Genomic DNA, 22,253 nt, shown 5'->3' on the forward strand with positions numbered 1-22,253 from the left:
GTGAGCAGTAAGGCAATGGTTCTTGTTACGCGTAACCTCTCAGATGAGATCTGGCGGTGCTAAACCCGCAAGGGGTGTTCGAAGCGTGACCTTCGGCGCTAGCCCAGCAAGGAGCTTGCCTGCGCTAAGTCTAAGCAAGGGTTGAGACCCTTGCTTGCATAGAGTCAATTGGAGTTTCTCAAGGATACGATGCAAGAGACGGAGTTCAACTTCAAGAGGATTGTCTCAAGAGAAGATGGTTCTTTTGTACAGAGGGAGTTCTCTTAGGCAAGAGAAGTTCAGACCCAATGACAAGATCAGATGAGAACCGAGTAGATTCAAGTTAGAGAATCTATCTACTGTACAAGTGAGATATATATACGTAAGGGTGATATACCGGTGGAACGGTAAGGGTACAGGGTAAGCGGAGGCAATACCGAGGTAGTGGTAAGGGTCAAGGGTTGTGTGAGTCATAAGTTAAAAGGGGTAAGAAGTACCGGTTGAGCGGTAAGGGCAAAGGGTGCGGTAGAAGCCATGGCTTCTATGATCTAGGGGAAGAAGCAAGAGATTCTTGCATTTCAGAACAACAGGATCAAAAGAAAAGATGAAAGTAGAATAGTTGTAACCGTGGTCCAGGTCTAGACGAGTCCAAAGAATGAAATGACGTGTAACGCTCATGTTACTGTAACAGTTCTTGATCGACGAAGTGGAGAGAGGGACACTGCTCAGTGGTGTTTGATGGAACTACTACTGGTGGGTCATTCTGAGCCACTTGTATCTGCTTGTGTTTATCTCTCAACCTGCAAAGTATCCATTCCCATTGTTGATGCTTGGCAATGCCTCGTGCAAATTGATTTTTGTTTGTACATGCATAAAACCATTTAACATGATGATGCTCTAATTCACCCTATTGAATAATCAGCAAGATATCTTTGGAAGCAATAAGAATAGCCTCCGTACGACTTGAGTTGAGTAGTTGTAAGTTGTTCCATATAGCCAAATTGATCTCACATAATCACCAAGTGCGTGAAGCTTATAGGTCAACATGTTGAATTTTTGGTGTTTTGAGGCTGCTTGTGGTGTGACATCAGCCTTCCCCTTCCCCTTTGCTGCTTTAGCACCATGACAACGTGTATGAGCAGCAGTCTCTCACGGAAGATCATGTGTGTCAAATTTGCTGCATGTAGCCCTACTGAACTTGCACAAGGCTTTGCTGAGACAAGTTGTGCAGTTGTCAAAGTGATGCAGTGTTGTCTTGGTATGCATCTGCAGCTTTCCAAATGCATGCCAAGTTGAGAGTTTGAAGAGGAGGTCTAAAATAGTCAAATTATGATCTGGAATGAGTTGTTCAAAGACAGGCATAGAGCACTAGTATAGGACAAATCTAAGTTGCAAGATATAAACACAAAAATTGAGTCTTTTACCTGGAGGAGATCCCTGCAAGCAGTGACGCTCAGCATTGTGACAGTACGGGCACTGTCCCCACATGTTCCTAGGTTAGGTCTCAGTGATGGTGGGTATACATGGTCACAATGTGCACCACCTGTCTCCATAGAGGAAGATGACACTGGTCTTTTAATCCTCGGATCGCCTGAGGTACCATTTGCGCTGCATTACCTGCCTGTATCAGTATCCCCATGCATCAGCTCCCCACCAATTGTCCGCTTGCCATCGTCAGCGCTGCACTGTGCATTCTCGCCTCTGCTACGGACCAGGCTAGTGCTTCCTCCCTGAGAAGTCTTAATGGTCAACAGCAGACATGAAGTGGTTCACAGCGCACAGACTCAGAACAGGACCACTTACCAGCAAACTAGCTATTGGGGACTCAGGCGGGATGATGAACATGGACCGACAGTCCATCAAGAAGATCACTGGCACTACAACAGGCCTGTAGCAGGTTCGTCACAATCTTTCGCAGCACGCCTTGAGACAGATAGTAGTCCTTCATCAAGCGCACCCTCACTCAAAAGGGCGATGTCCTTCCTGTCAAGGCCGAGCGCTAGACCCACCACCCTTTCCGCCATCCCAAACATTAGACCTCGAGTGCCAAACCTACCTGTACCCATACCATCTGATGAGGGCCTGCAATGCATCAACACAGCATTTGGAGCAAATGTGGCCAGATTCACCAGTCTACTGCCTCACCTAGCAGGTATCACCTTCCCTTCAGGAGCCCCCCAGCAGCTAGGAAGGCTGATCACGACTTTCCATACAGCTATCAGAGTAGCTTATGATTTGTTCTGCAATTTGAATGCATCACCTGCAGACTCTATCATTACCCTCCTCAGCCTGGGCGCTTCTTACTGCATCATGACCCCAATGCCGGCGGTCCGGTCATCGTTAGCTCACACCGCCGGGGTCTACCCCCACATCACACCCCCACCCTACCTCGACACCCGTATACAATACTCAGGGATGAATTTGAAGGGCACAGACTACTGGCATCAATACCTGCTGTAGGTACGGGAAATCCTATGGCGGCCTTATGTGTGGCATTTTTGAACCATGGGTGGCATTGCATGGCGACTAGCACTGCAATTTGGACCACCAGAGCTAGTTCAACAAGCTCTTGATGGCCCCTCCTCAGACATTACTGTTTTGGGGTGAGGCAACATAGCAGAAGGATACTGGGATGACTTGGTCACCCCAGCAGACTTGGGGACACTTATCAGGCACAGCTTGATGGGCATAGAATCTTGCTGGCCCCCACAAGACGTTTGGGAATCATCTAGTCGATGGATGGAGTTCTGGACGGATGCAGATGAAAAATGGTTCCAAACCCACCTGTTGAACTTGTCATCAGGCAATCTTGCTGCTCTCAAGACTTGCAGGAATTGGAAACGCTCCTTCTGGCCTACTGCAGCAGTAAGGTTGGGAGACTCCGCCGGTACAGAAATATTTGCCCACAGCTTGCTCCAGGACTTGGGTTATTGCACGGACAAGGAACCATGTTGGGATTTATCAGTATATGCCAACCCACTGGGGCAACTGCCACACATGAGTCAGGCCAGGGTCGGAGGCTAAGTGTAGTGAAACTTGTGTATTTCCACCTTCAATGTATTGCAATTTTGTGTTTCTTGTCTTCCTAAGCTCTCTGTTGTTCCTTTTTTGTCACAAAGATTTTTTGGCTGCGAGGACTTGGATAGTTTGATCACTCTGAACCCTGTACTCAGTAGTGGTCCTATAGGATATATGCTTAAATAAATAAGCTAGTGGGTATTCATGCTTTAGAGCAGGTTAGTAGTGCTGGAGATCTCTAATATTAGTATACAACGACTGCAATAAGAAGTCATATATATCAATCATATATCCTAAGTGATATACTATGCATGGGATAGATCAGCTATGACACACGACATTTATACTCTGGGGAATAAGTATCCTTAATCATATGCTATGAGACCTATAGAGGCTTGTGTAATAAGAAGCCATAGGTATATATCAGCTATCAAACACAACATTCATACTCTGGGGAATATGTATCCTGAATCACATGCTATGAGAACTATGAAGGCTATAAATGGCTTTCTAGTGCTAGCTTGTGCTATGTGTGCTTTGTAATGAGAAGTATTAGATATATAGCAATAGGTTTTTTCAGATGAATAGCTTCTTGTATTATGCAACATGCTGATGACCTAGTAGCTGTTGGATTCAGGAACAAATGAGCAAGAGATAGTGAAGTGAGACAGTATGAGTGCAACCTGAGAATGCAAAGAACAACGCATTGACATCGGCCAAGAATACTAATATTGAACTGTCTATTCCTAAGCTACAGTATATTTGTTTATCATTATGCTACTTACTATAAACCTACGAGTTTTCATTGTGGGGAATGCCCCCACTGTAGGCATAAAACCCAATCAATTCCGCATTGTCTCACATCAGTTCCACATATTCCGCGTGTTCCACGTTCCCCACGCATCGTCCGATGGGTTCTGCATTCCCGTGCATCCTTTGGAACACACCCGCACTATCCAATATTCCTGTGTATCATCAAACAACCTTCACATGTCCTGTCCCCATCCTTCCAGGTCCATTGGTATGCTGTATCTCTCTTCCTGTTGCTTCTAACGTTATCCAGATCACACTGACACATGCCCTTATGGCATGGACCCCTATTGCGCGGTATTGCTCCCATATGCACTGCCTGCCTTCACTTCCGCTTCCTGAGAAGTTTACTACCTGTACCTCAGTGTTCCTTGAAAATGATGTTCCCTATAAGTAGTGGTACTTAGGGCTTGGGTGTTTTTTATTGAATCCCATCTTTTACCTTCCAACTTTTCTCCAACTTTTCCTTCACCTTACTAGAGGACCACTTTGACTTATGCCCAGTATCAATATAACCTTGTGATATACTTCCTTCGACTTGATCTGCAAGTTCCAACAAATCTGTGTGTTCCGTGTTTTATCCGTTTGAGTTCTGCTTTGTTCCACTTTTTGCACGCTTGTTCCGTCTGTTGTGCACTTTGTTCTGCTTGAGTTCTGCTTGTTCTGCATTTTTGCAGATCCTCATCCTACCTGCAGTAGGGTTGATTAGGGTCGCTTAGACAGAGATTAGCACTCACCAGTAGCAATCCCCTTTAGGGTTGAACATACTTGTTCTCAAGCGAGGCAGCAGGCAGCAAAGACCCAACTTTGTAGTAGATCAATTTCTCACTGCTGCACTTGTTGTACCTACACTGTTAGAACATCTCAGTCCTTTACTCGAGACTGAGATGTGAGTACCTAGTTTTCCCATCTACGTAAATCGAGCTAACATACCCATAGATTATATTCTTATCAGGTACTATACTAGTTACATCGAGTCCTTTACTCAAGACTGAGATATTATATTCTTATCAGCTCCTCCCATTTGCATTTGCTCAGCTCAAATAACTACAGTAGCTACAAAGGAGCATGCAAGTGACCCACGCTTCCGAAAATTCCGCTGCCAGTTGTTTCATTCTTCGCTTTCTAAGATTCTTGAAAGACTTAGGCCCAGAATGATGAAACCTGAGGTTGCAAAATTCAGTGATGGGCATTTCCAGTGTGTCATCTATGGCCTTGGACCTTACATTGCCAACTATGAAGAACAAGTTCTGCTGGCGTGTATTGTGCAATGCTGGTGTCCATGGTAATTGGCTCTTTTTTGCTTCTATATCTTTGACTTACGGTATATTCAAGATGTATAGCACCAAATCATGATCTTGATGCAGCCGGCGCACTTCCTCGATGTCGAGAGTATACAGAAGAACTCGTTGACATGGGGACATATTTGGAACTGTGGGATGAGTTTGGAGTTGTAGCAGATCTTATCGTACATCTTCTCATTTTTATCTTCTTTCTTGTTCTCACTACAATTTATATCCACAGCCGTTCACTAATGATTTTCCTTGTGCTGATATTTGCCAGCTGATCACACCCAACATCCTACATCAGCTCATTAAAGGCACGTTCAAGGACCATCTTGTGGACTGGGTCCATAAGTATCTCATACAAATGCATGGAGCACGTGATGTGCGACGCATCTTGGATGACATTGATCATAGGTATGTTGATTTCATATCTCATTTCTAATGTCTAATTCTGGCTCTACCTTCAATAGAATTGCTATTGTTGCCCCTTTTGCAGGCCTGAGATGTTTCCCACAAGGGCGTGGCTTCAAGCAATGGACCAGAGATGATTCAAAAGTGCTTATGAAGGTACATGTCCCTTTACTTTTCACCTTAACAAAGCTAAAATCTATCAGGTTTATATTGCAGCCATTGAGGGACACATCCCAGTGGAAATTGTACGCATGTTCCATGCATTTCTCAAATTTTGTTACATTGTACAGAAGAATTCTATGACCAAGCACATGCTGGAGAAACTGCAAGATGCTGTATCCCGTTTCCATCATTATTGCAAGATTTTCCTGGAAAGTGATACTATATCTACATTCTCTCTACCGTGACAACACTCTGTCTCTCATTACCTGCAGCTCATCTGACTCTTCGGCACTCCAGATGGACTCTGCTTGTCTATTACAGAGAGCAAACACATTAAGGCTGTTAAAGGTCCATGGAGGCAAGGATCAGTGACACTTAGGTCCTGTTTCTGTACGTCTGCAGTTAGGCCCAAAACCCTGCCAACTGTACACTACCTATCTGCTTTCTACGTAACAGAACGGCACTCGTGACAGTCCTCTCACTGTCTAAATACCTTACGATAGGAACCTAGGGTGCTAAAAGTAGACCCAAAGTTCATCTAGGTTGACGAACCGCTACACGCACTGCATTCGCACCTCTGTCATCATTGCCCCGCCATACAGATCCCGCCTAGTTGAGGCTAGGGCTTTCACACTCCACAACAACATTTCCTGTCTGGATTCCAATTGCTCCTTCTTCCATGTCCGAGAATCCAGAAGAGCCTGGGATCGTCGTTTCCGAGGATACAGAAGTGACAGATGCTCCCCCAGCTGTACCAAGAGTAGCAACTCCACCCAGGGGTGCAATCCACTCTCCAGCCCCGCAAGGATGGATAAACCCATTAGGCCCATTAGCATCTGCAGGATCATCCACCACCCAAACCGCAGGCCCTTCTGCACCCTTCGGCATCTCCGTGCCCGGGTCGAGTACCATCACCCATCAGGACATTTCACACGCAATCAATGCCGTCGTTGTAACAGAAAGAGAGTACACCAGACACTTGATAAGCAGTCTACAAAAGGAGATTGACGAGCTGCAAGCAGGCCTGGTGCATGCGGACGACAAGATTGACTACCTGAAGATCAGGCTGAGGGATACAGAAGACAAAATCACGCTTTTGGAAACCTCGCCTACAATGAAGATCCCAGGCTCTACATCTGGGACTTCAGGCTCTGATCTCAAAATGGCGAAACCAATGGATTTCACGGGCGAGAAAAACTCCATTGATGTCGACACCTTCCTCACCCAGCTCGCCATCTATTTCACCGGTTACCCTGGAGCGACAGAACAACAGAAATGTACCTGTCTCATTTCCTTTTGTCGGTGAGCTGCAGCAAAATGGGCGGAAAGTGTTACTCCCATGGCTCTCAGTGGACATACCGGATCCTACGACAGCATTGTCAAAGATATGAAGGTCATGTGGACCATTTTCAACAAGGAGGAGAAGGCAGCAAGAGAGTTGGAAGCTCTCCGACAAGGCAATCGTACAGTCAGGGAGTATATCTCCATCTTCCACCAGAAGCTCACCTTCTGTCAATTCTCTGACTATGAGTTAATGCGCAAACTCCGCCATGGATTAGACCAACGAGTCAAAGACTATTTGGCCAACATCCACCCCAACAGGAAAGACACCCTGGAGGGATTGATCAGAGAGGCACTCCTAGTCGGGCAGAACCTCGAGGAGCTTGACGATGAGAGGAAGATGAACTTTGCACCACGACGACCTTGGCAAGGCTCCGCTGTTCCACCCGCACCAGCTGGAGCACCCAAGACCACGTCACAGGGAGGAAATGTGATGGACGTTGATGCAACCAGAGCAGGAGGCAGACCCCGCCCTCAAGGACAGCCATTCAAATGCTACCGCTGCGGAGAAGAAGGGCATATGGCTCGTAATTGCACGGGAAAGCCCCTTGACAAAGGCAAAGGACCAGCTGTCCGCGCCGGCAAAGTAGAAGAAGTTCCAGCTGTGAAACCACTCACACTGGAAGATATTAACTGCATCGTCAACGAGAGGATCTGCCTCTCCAGTATGTACAACCCAGCAAAGAAAGAGGAGCAAAAGGGTTTTTAGGGAGATCGAAGTTGACTGTGGACTTAGATCAGAGAAATCATTTTTCCATTCTCAGTGACTCGGCAATTATGTTTGCAGAAGTATCAGAAGTTTGTTCTGGGAATAAACGAGACCATTTCTACTTGCCAATTACGTTGGAAGGGAAACACAAGAAAGCAGCCATCAATGCTCTAGTAGACTGCGGAGCGACAAACCTTTTCATTAGTGAAAAATTTGTCAAAAAGAATCAAGTCCAGACCAAGCAGTTGTTGTGAGCAATGTCGATCCGTAATATTGATGAAACAGACAATTCCACCAGACCAATTACAAGTTACGCAGATTTAAAGCTTACAATAGGGGATCATGAGGAAGAAGTGGCCTTTCTGATCACAGATCTAGGAACCGATGATGTCATCATTGGAATAGATTGGCTACGATACCACAACCCCAGTATCGATTGGAATGCAGGAAAGGTGGCATTAGACCGTTGCCCGGTTAAATGTCAAGAAGTCAAGGTCAAGAAGGACAAAAAGACCAAGGCAAAGAAGCGAAGAGCCACGAACTCTTCGATCCTTTCGGTGTTGCCCGATTTGATACCAGCAGAAGATGACGAAGATGAGGATATTGAGGAAACCTCTATCCATCATCAGGTTCAGTCAAACAGCCTCAGCTCTAAAATGTACGGACATGTGGGTACTATACCTGTCAAGCTTGAGGAAGAAGAACAATCAGACCTTGCTACTACTGTTGGACACGGAGCTACCAAGAATGTGCAGATGGAGGTGGTCGAGGATGAAGATTCATCATGAAATGTGTGGATCAGATACAAAAGCTCTGTCGCGTCAGAGTTAGCGCAGCAGGAGGAAAAGAAGGAGGAAAAAAAGCCTGTAGAAGAAATGGTGCCAGACTGGCTCCATGACTATCTTAAGGTTTTCTCCGAAGAAGAGTCTACTCAATTCCCCGAGTCCAAGAAATGGGATCACAAGGTGGACCTCAAGGACCCTAACGATCTTCCTCCTAATGTGAAGGCATATCCCCTGTCCCCCGCCGAAAGTGACGCATGTGAAAAGTGGCTGAAGCAAGAGTATGATTTGGGACGACTGAGAGATAGTGAATCTCCAGTAGCAGCTCCTTTCTTCTTTGTTGCTAAGAAGGACGGAAAGCTCAGACCCGTCATGGACTATCGGAGGTTGAATGAGAAAACCATCCGAAATGCATACCCTCTCCCTCATTCTCAGGATCTTATTGATCATCTCTCCGGTGCAAAGCTTTTTTCGAAAATGGACGTTCGATGGGGCTATAATAATATTAGAATGAAGGAAGGAGACCAGTGGAAGGCCGCCTTCAAGACTCCTTTTAGACACCATGAACCAGTCGTAATGTACTTCAGCATGACAAACTCCCCAGCTACCTTCCAAACTATGATGGACCAAATCTTCCAAGATCTGAAGGAAGGCAAGGTTGTTGTAGTCTACATTGACAACATCTTGGTCTTCACCAACAGTGATGTAGAGAAACATCGGAAGGTGGTGCACAAGGTACTACAAAGGTTGCAGGACAATGACCTTTATCTCAAACCGGAGAAGTGTTCCTTTGAGAAGAAAGAAGTAGAGTTTCTCGGTTTGATCATCAAGGATGGGCACGTCTCTATGGATCCGGTCAAGGTTAAAGGAGTTCAGGAATGGCCCACTCCTACCTGTGTCAAGGACATTCAACGATTCATGGGATTTGCAAACTTTTATCATCGTTTCATTCTCGGTTTCTCGAACATTGCCAGACCCATGAATGAGCTCATCAGGAAGGATGTGCCATGGGAATGGACGGACAAACAAGAAAAGGCTTTCAAAACTCTGAAGGACAATTTCACTTCCGCACCAGTGCTAGTCATGCCAGATGCAAATAAAAAACAGAAGATAGAGAGCAACGCATCTGACTATGCTACTGGTGGTGTACTTTCTCAGTTGGAAGAAGACGGACTATGGCACCCAGTAGCCTTTTTCAGCAAATCAATGCAGGATGCAGAGCGTAATTATGACATTCACGACAAAGAACTTTTAGCTATCATCCATGCATTGGAGGAGTGGAGGCATTATGTGCAGGGCACACCTCATCTGGTAGAGATCTGGACGGACCATAAAAACCTCGAGTACTTCATGACCAGTCAGAAGTTAACTTGTAGACAGGCGAGATGGTCCTTGTTCCTTGCAGAGTACAACTTCACTCTGCAACATAAACCGGGAAAGGTTAACAACACTGCCGACGCTCTGTCCAGGAGGCCAGACCACAGAGGGGGGGTAGAAAACGACAATTCCAATCACGTGCTTTTAAAACCTGAGTTTTTCCATATTAAAGCCACAAAAAGAGGTCAGATTCTGATAGAAGGAGAACATTCACTGTTGAAGCATATCAGAAACTGCACTGATTTGGATCTGGAAGTCCGAAATGCTATCGAAACCCTGAAGAAGGCCCCTGTGCAATTGAGAAGAGGATTGAAAGAGTGGAATACGGAGGATGGACTCATTCTGTTCAGAGGATTGGTCTACGTGCCCAATAACAAGGAAATACATCGCTCAGTTCTAGAGATCTTCCATGACTCACCTGCAGCAGGACACATGGGATGTGCCAAGACTCTTGAACTTGTCTCACGGAACTATTGGTGGCCTCAGATGCAGAAGTGGGTCAATGACTACGTAGATGGATGTGATTGATGCAAGCAAACGAAGGTGCTACCGTCAAAACCCCATGGACCTTTGAAGCTAAACGAGATTCCAGAAGGGCCATGGCAAACCATTAGCTGTGACCTTATCACTGATCTACCCATCTCCCAGGGCAAAGACAGTATTTTGGTAGTCGTTGATCGTTTCACCAAGCAAGCACATCTTGCTCCAACTACAAAGGATGTTAATTCCAAGGGAATTGCGGACTTATTTTTCAATCACGTATGGAAGCTGCACAGGACGCCAAAGAAGGTGATTTCGGACAGAGGAACACAATTTGTGTCCAAGTTCATGCAGGAAGTCTTGAAAAGACTAGGAACCAAGTGGTCCATGTCAACAGCATATCACCCACAGACTGACGGACAAACAGAACGAATCAATCAAGAAGTCGAGCAGTACCTATGACTCTTCACATCCTACCACCAATCTGATTGGGTTTCTTGGCTTCCAATTGCAGAATTCACGCATAATAATTCCATAACCGTCACTGGACATTCTCCATTCAAATGTGTCTATGGCTATAATCCCAAATTCACGATTTCCCCTAACTCTTCCAACACGATTCCCCAAGCCGATCAAAGAGTAGCCGAGATGAAGGAGGCACAAGAAGAGACAAAGGCGATGCTAGAAATAGTGAACGATCAAATGAAGCACTTTTATGATCATAAAGTAAAAGACGCACCAGAATTCAAACCAGGCGACAAGGTATGGTTAGATGCGACAAATATCAAACAACGTTGTCTGAGCCAGAAGTTGTCCGACCGCCGTCTGGGACCATTCAAAATCGAAGAGAAGACTGGCGAGCTAAACTACAAGTTGAAACTCCCCGTTAAATATCACATTCACCCAATCTTCCATGTATCGCTACTCACCCCACATCAAACCTCTCAACTTGTCGATCACCCACCGCAAACACATCCACCGCCGGAGATTGTTGACCAAGTCCCAGAATATGAAGCAGAGCAAATATTGCAAAGCCACCTATACAGGCGCAAGTTGCAGTATTTAGTAAAATGGAAAGGATATGCAGTAGAAGAAGCAACATGGCAGTCAGAGGAAGATGTGAAGAATGCGCCGCTCATTGTAGCCGACTTTTATGCAGAGAACCCAAATGCGGTTAAATTGGCGCGAATCTCCACCTCAATTCTGACGACCCCTGACTTCCTCAAATGGAGACAGAAAAATATATGACCATCTTACATTCGCGAGGACGCTCATCCTAGAAAGGGGGTAATGTCATGAATTCCTAATACGAACCAATTTTCATTTCTCAGTTTTCCTTCGGCTACTTCCAGTACCCGAACTGGTCACGTGACTCCTCACCCTGTCACACCTTCACCTCTTCACATATCACCTGTGGTTTCTCCGATTGGCTCCCCTACTCCACAGGCTAGAACAATCTCGCTTCCCAAAGAAGAACCGGTCGGAACTTGGGTTTCTGTTTAGTTGCCGTCTTACTCATTCGCTTATATATCATGAGTCATACTTAGTCATCCGCAGTATCGTACAACTCTTTTCTCATTGGCTGATTTCTTTCAGACTCCTATTCAATGTTATGTATAAAAGTAGGTTAGTTAGCGTAAGTACTCCTTAGACTTAACCTCTTCGTTTCCTATGCTTGTAGTGACTTAGATGTTCACGCTCAATACCATCTTGTTCACTATCCCCTCTGACCGAGTCCTAGTGGTTGTGTGCTTGCCTTCATCATTATTGGTGAACGTTGGTCATAACAAAATATCAAGCACTCGGTCAAATGCTTGTCACAAATCAATGGCTCGATAAACTCGCTGCCACACGAGTCGACTTCACTAGCCATGGGATGTTAAATGGAACTTGCCTTTCAGCAGCCCTTGAAGCCCTTTGTAAGTTCTAAACCTATTTTCAGCCACTTGAAAGCTAATTTTTAATCCCATAAGTACAACAAGACGGACCAAGTCACCATGCACCTGCTAATGATGCAATGGATAATGCTCAAGATGAAAACCTCGACACATCTGTTCCTGAAGATGATATTGACAGTGTGGATCATGGCCTGACCATTCTGCAAGCACATACACGATTAGCACAAACCACATGCAAGTATATTCCCTCGTTTTTGTGTGTCAATGAATGATTTGATTTTGCATGTAGAGATGAAGCATGCACACACCGTTTTGGCTCTTGCTGAAGAGCTGAATATCCCCCATCTACCTGAGATGATCCACTGCTTTCTCTTCCAACAGACATGTCCAGATGATCCACAAGATGTGTCAGAAATTCCTATCACAGGATGCCCTCGATATGAGGGCAAAATATCAGTATTCAACTTTGCATGCTCTCAGTTCTATGCCCCAAGCGACCTAAGTGGGATTGGTGGAATGAGTATTGAGTGTAGAAAGTAGAAACTAAGAGACAGGTCTCAGCGTTGGTGAAAGAACCGCTATGACATCAATAGTACCTAAGAGACAGGTCTAGAGACAAAACAATGTAAGTGAGAGACGGCATGCAGAATGAACGTGAACTGTACCTCAGCATTGGTGAAAGAACCACTGAGGTACAAACAATGCAATACAACTAAATTATAAGCTACACTATAGAGCCCATGATGGCAATCAAGAAAAGGAATATGAGGTCAATGTTGAACATCCAACACACCCCCTCAACAAGACAATGAAAACAAGAGATGAAACAGAACATTTGTCTCAGTGAGACACAAGCGCGAGACTGGAATGATGATGGATGAATGCAGGATGGGGTAAGAGTTTGGTGAATATGTTGGCAGTATTTTTATGAGTTGACAGCCAGATGAGCAGGAATGTCTTATCTTCAATGTGACAACAGATGAAGTGGTAATGGAGATCAATGTGTTTCATTTGAACGTGATTTGCAGCCTCCTTTGATAGAGCAATGGCACCAGCATTGTCTGTGAATAGCTGTAGCGGTAGGGGTAGAGGGATGCTGAGACATCCAAAGAAGGACTGGAGCCAGAGGCCATCTTGAATAGCCGAGGTGAGCACCATATATTTTGCCTCAGTGGACAAAAGAGCCTGAGTGGTTTGCTTCTTCGTGGAGTGGGAGACGGGACCACCATTGAAAAACCAGACATATCCCAAGATTGATATGCGGTCCTCAGGACACGAGGCCTAGTCAGAGTCAGAGAACCCATGCAGACTAGGGTTGATTCCTACACGCCCGTAATGTGCGCAAAGGGTTCTTGTACCAGCAAGATAATGATGGACGTGTTTGGTGGCTGTATAGTGTTTGGGTTCGGTGGAGACATTGTACTGTGCCAGTTGCATGACAGTAAGGGCGATATCGGGATGAGTATACATGGCAAGGTAGAGGAGTTCCCCGATGAGTTTGCAATATTTGGTCTGAAGGTCATTGACGTGGGGGAAAATGTCAGTTGGATGGCCAAAAGGAAAGGTGGGGTCCATAGGCAGTGCTACTGGGTTGCAATCTGACATGCCATGCTCCGCCAGCAGATAGCCGATGTAGTCCTCTTAGTGCATCCATAGTTCGCAAGTCTGACAATTGCGGATGAATTGAACGCCGAGATATTTCATGACAGGTCCAAGGTCAGTGATATTGAAACATTCAGCGATTTGGGCTTTTGTTTGGTTGAGGAAGGTGCGATTGTTAGACCCCGCGAGTCCGTCGTCGATGTGCCATGTGATGATGCAAATTATTCTCACCCCCTCGCTGTTGACATGATCAAAAATGAAAACAGCATAGTCAGTGTCGCAGCGTAAGAACCCGAGATGTGAGAGGATTTCACAGAGGAGTTCATACCAATCATATGCAGCCTGCTTGAGACCATAGAGAGAGGAAAGGAGATGGGCAACTAAGCAGAGACCATTGGGACCAGTGTGCTCGAAGCCTGGGGGTTGACACATGTAGACGTCTTCCTGGAGTTTTCCCCATAAGAAGGCACATTTCACGTTGAAGCAGTCTAGTTCCCAATTGTTGGCTGCAGCATAAGCGGAGAGGACGCAGATAGAAGTGGACTTGGCCACCGGGGCAAAGGTGCGTCCGAAGTCAACTCCCAGAATCTGGGAAAAGCCCTGGGCTACCAGTTGCACCTTGAACACAGGTCCACCCTTAAGATCCTCCTTGAATTCCAGTACCCAACAGCACCCGATGGTGCAACGGTCGTCAGGCAATGGTACAAGTTCATATACCTTCATTTCTGACATCAGGTTCATCTCTTTGTGCATTGCGGCTAACCAGTGGTCGTGGTCTGGACAACACAGCGCCTCATCATAAGTTGCAGGGGGGACCTTGAGATCGTAACCAGGGGACAGAGGGTTCCGGCATGTGTCACTGCAGATGGACAGACAAGCCATTTCCATGACAATGAGGTTAGCGATGACCTTGGGGAAGCCAATCTCATCATCGTCAGGGTTGATTGCATCAGGGTCGACAACTGCAGGAGGTGGACAGTCAGGCATGCAAGCGGGAACATCAACGATCGGTGTGACAGGTACAAGAGCATCTGAGGAAGGTGGTGGAATGCCCATGAGACATGCGATGTGAACCTTGCGTTGTCGAGCAAGACATGCTTTGTCAGCAGCAATGCAACCTTTAAAGAGTTGGCCCTTCTCAGTTAAGATTGGGATGTGACCTGAATGACAAATGATGTCAGCGTGAGGAGGTTGAGGCAGGACGATGATGGTAGGAGGGGGTGCCGGCGGGAGTATAGCATCATCGTCTTCATTGTCGCTGTCAGGGAAGGGGCGGTTGGACAGTCCTTCATTGAAGATGACATCACGTGAGTTGAAGAAAGCTCCAGTGACAATGTTGCAACATCTCCAGGCTTTGACGCCTGGGGGGTATCCCATGAAGATGGCTTCTCGAGAGCGAGGTCCAAGTTTCTGCTGTAGCTCTGTTGGGATGCGCGCGAAGCAACGAGCACTGAAAACGTGTAGGTGGCCCAGATTTGGTTGAGTGCTGTGCAGCATCTCATATGGGGTCTTCCCCGCAGGTAGTGCACACGATTCTGTCCAATTAAATAGATAGCATGCGGTGAGAGCCACCTCACCCCACAAGGAACCTGGCAAATGGGCAAAGTCCAGCATTGCATACATATGACCTTCAATTGTACACATCACCCTCTCTGCTTTCCCATTCTGCTGATGAGCCTGGGGAGCAGAGCGTTGACACTGGACACTGGTTTGCTCAAGATCCGCTGTAAAGGCGTCATTTATAAATGCCCTGCCATTATCGGAACAAAAAATCTTTACACACCGCCCGGACAAGTTTTCCCAGCAGGCGCGCAGTGCACGCCAGGCGTCCAGAGACTGATCTTTCGAGGCAAGGAGTTGGAGATCAAGCATGTGTGTATGGTCATCAAGAAAGACAAAGAAGTAGCACTTGTTGTGGGGAGTGAGTGTGGGAATGGGACTGCAGAGGTCGGAGTGAATTAGATCAAGGAAACTGGACACGCGTTCAGTCTCAGATGGATGAAAGGGTTGATGAGGGTGTTTGGCCATGATGCAGGACTCACAATGAGAGAGAGGTACAGCAGAATCAATGGTAATGCCCTTGGAAACACGACTGAGACACAACACAGCCTCCTTTCCAATATGCCCGATCCGAGCATGCCAAAGGTCCAATGAGAGAGGAATGTGAGTGAACGCCGACATTTCAAGATGAGGCAACAATGGAGACGACAGCACGGAGGCTGGAATGAACTCCATGTCTGCAGCATAGAGCTTCCCAGTGGCTGGTATCACACCAAGGGGAGTGCCTTTGTAGGTGAGTTCACAGGTCATATTGGATCTGAAGTTGACATCCCATCCCTTCGCATTCATGCAACTGATGGATAGGAGATTGAGTAAGGCGCCCGGTGCATGAAGGCAGTTGGATAATCATATGCAAAGTCGCTTCCTGCCAATGGTGAGCCATGCAACACAGGCACCGTGGCCAGTGGTTTGCAAGATACTGTGATTAGCGGTGCGCACTGGAACAGGGTCTGCATCAGAGTAAGTGTGGAAAAATTGCTTGTTACCCTGTCCTTGACAAGGGTAATGGTAGTGCCAGAGTCTAGAATAGTGGAGAATGGGAGGTCGACGGTGCAGGACACATTGTCCGGGATCTCTGTAATGGAAGCAAAGGACATATTATCCATAAGACTGCTGAGCCCGGTGATGGCCGCCACAATGGGAAGTGTAGGAGTAAGAGCAGGAGTAGGAGCTGGAATGGGCGCTGTGGTAGCAGCTGCAGCAACTGTGGACTCCTTGTCCTTCTTCTTATTCTTCATCCATGGAGCCTGACCTTCCATTCCACCACCCTTCCCATAGCAGTGAGCATGGTCATGATCACCCTTGCTGCAGCCAGGTGTGGTGCAGAACACCCCCTGGGGGTTGTGCTTGTGCATGCACAGTGGGAGTGGTGGCAGCATTGGCATACTCTGAGCCTGGATGTGAGGAATGCGCATGCTGGGTCATGACATAATGTGCAGCTTCAGACATGATGCGGGATATGCAACTCTTGAAGATAAAGGTAGGTACAGATGCAGACGTGGCAGTCATGGACTTGTCATGCATACGTTGCTCGAGAAGAGATTTAAACTGCTGCCAGATTGGGGTTTGAGGGAGCCCCATCAACATATGGTAAATGGCGTCAGTTTTGCCCCAAGGTGCACCAGCATCGATTAAATGTTCACAGAAAACCGCATGTTGTGCAACATAATTGGTGGCGTCAGCAGAGTCCTTCATGCGCAGCGCTTGTACCTGTTGTCTGAGAAGATACTGTGCGCTCATGTTGGTCCAGTTGAAATGGTCCTGTAAGACCTGCCAAGCTTTATGTGCTGATATGGTGTGAGAATGAGGAATGAGTGATGCAACGGACAAGCTCAGTCGTTGAGTAATGAGTTCCTTGGCCTTCATGTCTTTGAGCAACCATTCACGCATTAGTGCTGTTTCAGCATCCATGGGTCTAGCTTTATTGACTGGTAAAGGTATATATGAAGGAAGACCAAGGAGATCCCCTGGTTCAGATTTCATGTTGATGTGACACCAGTGATCTTTGCACACAAGAGCATACTGCATCTTGGTAGCCCAACTAGTATAATTTTCCATTCCTGTCATATACCTGATCCGACCGCTCTGATATTGATATCTGCTCCGCTTTCTGACCACCTCCGCTCCATCCATCCTTCGCTCCATCCAATCATCATCTGCATCCACCCCTATGCTTCCGCTCGACCGCCCAACCGGTCCCCTTCCATAACATCTCCATTCGACTGGAACCTCTTGCCCCTTTTAGATATATACTTTCCCCTTCAGTACATAGACCCTTACTTCCGGATCACCGGTAATTCTCCTTACCACTCAATCACTGATCCGACGTGTACATACTGGTATCCACTCCGACTTATGTCTTCGCCTGTGTAAGTACTTACAAATTATACCCTTGGTACATAGCTTTGCAACATAGTTATCCTGGTCACTGCCTCCTACTTAGAAGTATATAACATATCCTGTACTTAGATATTTTCCCTAGTCTTAATATTACTTGTCTTCTTGCAGTTTCTACTTGTGAGAATTCTCAGTAGGACCTTGCCTCCTCTGGACACAAGTTTCATCTTGTTGTCGCCTCCGACCCTCCGCTCTGACTTAGAGCCGTGCTCTAAGTCTTCTCCTTACTTCTCCGCTCCTATCAAGTATTCCCCCTGCTCCTTTCCACCTTCCACATTATCCTCCACCTTCTCCACTCCGCTCCTAGTCGGCCCACTGCTAGTAGCACTTACCTCCCGACCCTCAAAGCAGACCTAAGCGGTCTACTTGTCCTATCGTCGGACAATGTTGGACCCGCTCCAAATTTGGGGCACGTACTCGGCTAAGGGCGCAGCACAAGAGCTGAAGCCAAGCCCTGACCCCTCCGCTTCCTGAGCCGGCACGGTACCTAACAGTTCCAAGCAGCTCAGGAATATGATCGTGTTTCCCCATGACAATGCCATCGTGGAGGGAAATGAGATAAGTGAGTGGCAGGCACTGACTGAGTGAATTCTTGTTCAAAGTTTTGGTTTCTGGCTCAGCTTGAGCCAGGGCTCATAACCTGTAGAAAGTAGAAACTTAGAGACAGGTCTCAGCGTTGGTGAAAGAACCGCTATGACATTAATAGTACCTAAGAGACAGGTCTCAGCATTGGTGAAAGAACCGCTATGACATTAATAGTACCTAAGAGACAGGTCTAGAGATGAAACAATGTAAGTGAGAGATGGTGTGCAGAATGAACGTGAACTGTACCTCAGCGTTGGTGAAAGAACCGCTGAGGTACAAACAATGCAATACAACTAAATTATAAGCTACACTATAGAGCCCATGATGGCGATCAAGAAAAGGAATACAAGGTTGATGTTGAACATCCAACATCAAGCACATTCATGCTTGTCCCATGTGGCAGAATGAGGCCCCTTATTATGACTGTGTTTTTGTCAATATTGGGTCAGAAGATGTGGGCATTCAAGGACTCGAAGTTGCGAGGATTCATACGTTCTTCTCGTTCAATTATGGAGGAATAACTTACCCATAACCCGTGCGCTGTCGTGCACTGGTTCAATATCATTGGAGACTTGCCTGATGAAGATACTGGTATGTGGATGGTCCGTCCAGCCTGCGGCACTAACAATGCACCTATCTACAACATCATACATGTCGATTCAATCTATCGTGCAGCTCACCTTATTCCCGTCTATGGCAAACAATTTCTTCACCACAGTATCAATCTACGTAACTCATATGACAGTTTTCGTACATTCTATGTCAATAAATATGCTGATCATTATGCTTTCGAGCTCGCATCATAGACATTTGCACTTACCTTTGTCACTTTAATCTAATTAATCGCATTTTTGAGCCTTATCATCTTTTTCCCCTTGGACAACTTGAAAGAGCTTAAGCTAAGTAACTCTTTGACCGACTTGTTGTGCCTTGGCGCGCATTTGCGAAGTTGCCTGAAAACTAAAGCTTAAATAAGCCGCTCAAAGTCAAATAAGGAATCTTGGGTTTTGCTGATGTGGGAGTATTTCCGCTCATGGCGCTGTGAGCCTTGCGCAATCCGCCAGGCCTACAGCCACCTCGTATGGCTTTGTTAGGCCAGTCAAGGCCTCATAAGACCTGGGCGGTTTTGCTGATGCGCCAGCTCGGATCAACCTCGGAGTCTACTATCGATATCGATTCTATCATGGACCGGAGCTTACTCTTTGTAATGCTTATCATCTCAAGAACATACAGCCACTATCAAGCCACTATCAACACAATATTAACCCGCCTTGGAGTCATGCATAGTCGACCTGACATAAATATGTGCAACTCACTCGCTTACTCTTTCTCAAGGCTCTACCCGAGCACTAACTAAGATCTGTGGTTTAGTTGGGTCGTAGTATGAGTCTTCTCGCAAGCCTCAAGTCTGGCACCTTCTTCTTAGCTGCAATAGCTTGCATTGTTTCTACATCTGCTCATCCCGATGATGTTAGTGGCCTCTATGCATTGGTGAAGAGGCGCATGCCTGGTCACTCCAATGCATTCACATTTAATTTGTCGACAACTGCCAGCTCAGACCTGGACACTTTCACAATGCGTGATGCTTCGGACGGTGAAGGAGATACACAGATTTACATCGAGTGCACAACGATAAGTGCTTGTGCGAGGGGACTATATACGTACGTCAATTTTCAGCTATTGAAGTGATTTGGCTTGTCTCAATTTACCATATTGACGAACCAGATATGTCACAGAATTTGGTGGTGTGGATATCTGGTGGACAGGGTCGCGACTTTACCAGCTCCCTCACAAGCTTCCCACCATCAAGGACCCTGTAACCAGAAGCGCTATCGTGCCTTACCGTTACTTCTTCAACACGGTCACGTTTGATTACACGGCTGCATTCTACACATTCGACGATTGGTCTTTGCTTCTTGACTGGCTCGCGTTGCGCGGTGTCAACCTCCCTCTAGCTTGGGTCGGTTACGAGTATACCCTCGTAGAAGTCTTCCGAGAGGTTGGGCTCACTGATGCAGAAATCGCAGACTTTCTGTCTGGTCCTGCCTTCCAGGCGTGGAACAGGTTTGGGAATATACAAGGCAGCTGGGGCGGCGATCTTCCAACGCAATGGATCAATGACCAATTCGCACTGCAAAAGCAGATCATTTCCCGCATGGTCGAGCTGGGTATGACCCCTGTCCTCCCATCATTCACCGGATTCGTTCCCCGTGCTTTGCATAGTTTGTATCCAAATGCATCTATCGTCAATGGCAGTCAATGGATCGGCTTCCCCTCCACATATACCAACGATTCGTTCCTCGAACCTTTCGATCCCCTTTTTGCGATTTTGCAAAAGTCCTTGATTGACAAACAGATCATTGCATATGGGAGCGTCTCTCATATCTACACGCTGGACCAATACAACGAGAATGATCCTTATAGTGGTGATCCCGCATATCTTCAGAACGTCTCCTCAGCCACGTTTGCAAGTCTGCGAGCAGCAGACCCAGAGGCTATCTGGCTCATGCAAGGCTGGTTGTTCTTCAGCGACGAAACGTTCTGGACCACCGAGCGCGTGCAAGCGTATCTCAGTGGTATTCCGGGGAACAATAGTATGATCATCCTCGATCTATATAGCGAGGCGCAACCTCAGTGGGAGCGACTGAGCTCGTACTATGGAAAGCAATGGGTCTGGTGCGAACTACACGACTTTGGCGGCAACATGGGCTTTGAAGGGAATTTTGTCAATGTTACCGCGGAGCCACTGCGTGCTCTGACATCACCTGGTTCCTCGATGGTTGGCATGGGCTTGACGCCTGAGGGTTTGGAAGGGAACGAGATCATTTATGATGTCCTGCTTGATCAGGCTTGGTCTCCTACTGCCATTAACAGGACATCGTATGTGTCGTCTTGGGTATCAAGGCGATACTACGTCTCTGACCTCCCTTCGTCTGCTGTAAATGCATGGGAGATCCTGGGGGCCACAGTTTACAGCAACCAAGATCCATCTTCGCAAGCTACAGTTTACAGCAACCAAGATCCATCTTCGCAAGCCACTGTGAAGAGTATCCTAGAGCTAGCACCTGCACTCAGCGGGCTTGTTAACCGGACGGGGATCCCGACTATAGTCTTCTATGACACGAACACGACCGTTGTTCCTGCCTTGCAGATGCTGATACAAGCAGGCTATGAGTCCAATTCGTTGTTGAACATTCCCGAGTTCAAATACGATCTTGTGGATGTCACACGCCAGCTTCTCGCGAACCGCTTTATCACCTTCTACGAAACACTTGTCGCCACGTACACATCGAATGCATCCAGCAGTGCAACTGTCGCTGCAGCCGGTAAACCTCTCTTGCAGCTACTGCACGACCTGGACGAGCTTCTACTCACGGACGACTACTTTCTTCTCGCGAACTGGATTAGTGCAGCCAGGAGCTTGGCATATGGAAACGCATCGTATGCTGCATTCCTTGAGTACAATGCACGGAATCAGATCACGCTGTGGGGTCCCACAGGTGAGATCAACGACTACGCATCCAAGCAGTGGGGTGGCCTCGTTGGCGGATATTACGTGCCACGATGGGAGACATTTATAGATTACCTGGTCGGAACGAAGGAAAATGGCACTGCGTACAATGCAACGGCTATCGCGAATACCATGCTTGTGATTGGGGAGCAATGGGATGCCCAGACGTGGGGCCAGACAGAGAGCTGGGGGACGGTGGGCAACTCGTGGAGTGTGGTGCAAGCTTTGGCAACGAAATATACGTAGAAGGCTGTTGGTATATTTATCGTATCTATCGAGGGTATGATTTGGCTCTCTGTAGTATGTAGTACGGACGATTCGACTGAGAACACTTTTATTATTACT

General features: G+C 46.8%; 5 protein-coding genes across 5 annotated transcripts; all 5 read left to right on the forward strand.

Moving 5' to 3' along the window:
* Positions 1-1,616: 1,616 nt before the first annotated feature.
* Positions 1,617-3,003, forward strand: EDB91DRAFT_1086293 (uncharacterized protein; the record flags this gene model as incomplete). The annotated part of the gene is given in 4 exon segments (XM_041316024.1): positions 1,617-1,725; positions 1,745-1,876; positions 1,898-2,435; positions 2,652-3,003. 4 exon segments carry the CDS (start codon positions 1,617-1,619, stop codon positions 3,001-3,003), a joined length of 1,131 nt encoding a protein of 376 aa, XP_041171948.1.
* A 2,013-nt stretch (positions 3,004-5,016) lies between these two features.
* Positions 5,017-5,911, forward strand: EDB91DRAFT_1253742 (uncharacterized protein; the record flags this gene model as incomplete). Its single annotated transcript, XM_041323701.1, has 6 exons — positions 5,017-5,092; positions 5,151-5,275; positions 5,332-5,507; positions 5,564-5,660; positions 5,708-5,749; positions 5,795-5,911. The coding sequence occupies 6 exons, from the start codon at positions 5,017-5,019 to the stop codon at positions 5,909-5,911; spliced, it is 633 nt and encodes a 210-aa protein (XP_041171949.1).
* A 6,233-nt stretch (positions 5,912-12,144) lies between these two features.
* Positions 12,145-12,772, forward strand: EDB91DRAFT_1013806 (uncharacterized protein; the record flags this gene model as incomplete). Its single annotated transcript, XM_041312464.1, has 2 exons — positions 12,145-12,278; positions 12,493-12,772. Coding segments are annotated over 2 exons (414 nt in total), but the record flags the coding sequence as incomplete, so codon positions are not given.
* Positions 12,773-19,041: 6,269 nt separating this feature from the next.
* On the forward strand, positions 19,042-19,203 carry EDB91DRAFT_1014248 (uncharacterized protein; the record flags this gene model as incomplete). Its single annotated transcript, XM_041312469.1, has 1 exon — positions 19,042-19,203. A coding segment is annotated over one exon (162 nt), but the record flags the coding sequence as incomplete, so codon positions are not given.
* A 229-nt stretch (positions 19,204-19,432) lies between these two features.
* EDB91DRAFT_1163197 (glycoside hydrolase family 89 protein) lies at positions 19,433-22,161 on the forward strand. The gene is made up of 4 exons (XM_041319889.1): positions 19,433-19,715; positions 19,749-20,058; positions 20,123-21,388; positions 21,425-22,161. Exons 2-4 carry the CDS (start codon positions 19,781-19,783, stop codon positions 22,152-22,154), a joined length of 2,274 nt encoding a protein of 757 aa, XP_041171952.1. The 5' UTR covers positions 19,433-19,715; positions 19,749-19,780; the 3' UTR covers positions 22,155-22,161.
* Positions 22,162-22,253: the final 92 nt, after the last annotated feature.

This window comes from Suillus paluster, assembly GCF_016628075.1.
Source record: "Suillus paluster strain FC165 chromosome Unknown EDB91scaffold_91, whole genome shotgun sequence".
NCBI classification, from domain to species: domain Eukaryota; kingdom Fungi; phylum Basidiomycota; class Agaricomycetes; order Boletales; family Suillaceae; genus Suillus; species Suillus paluster.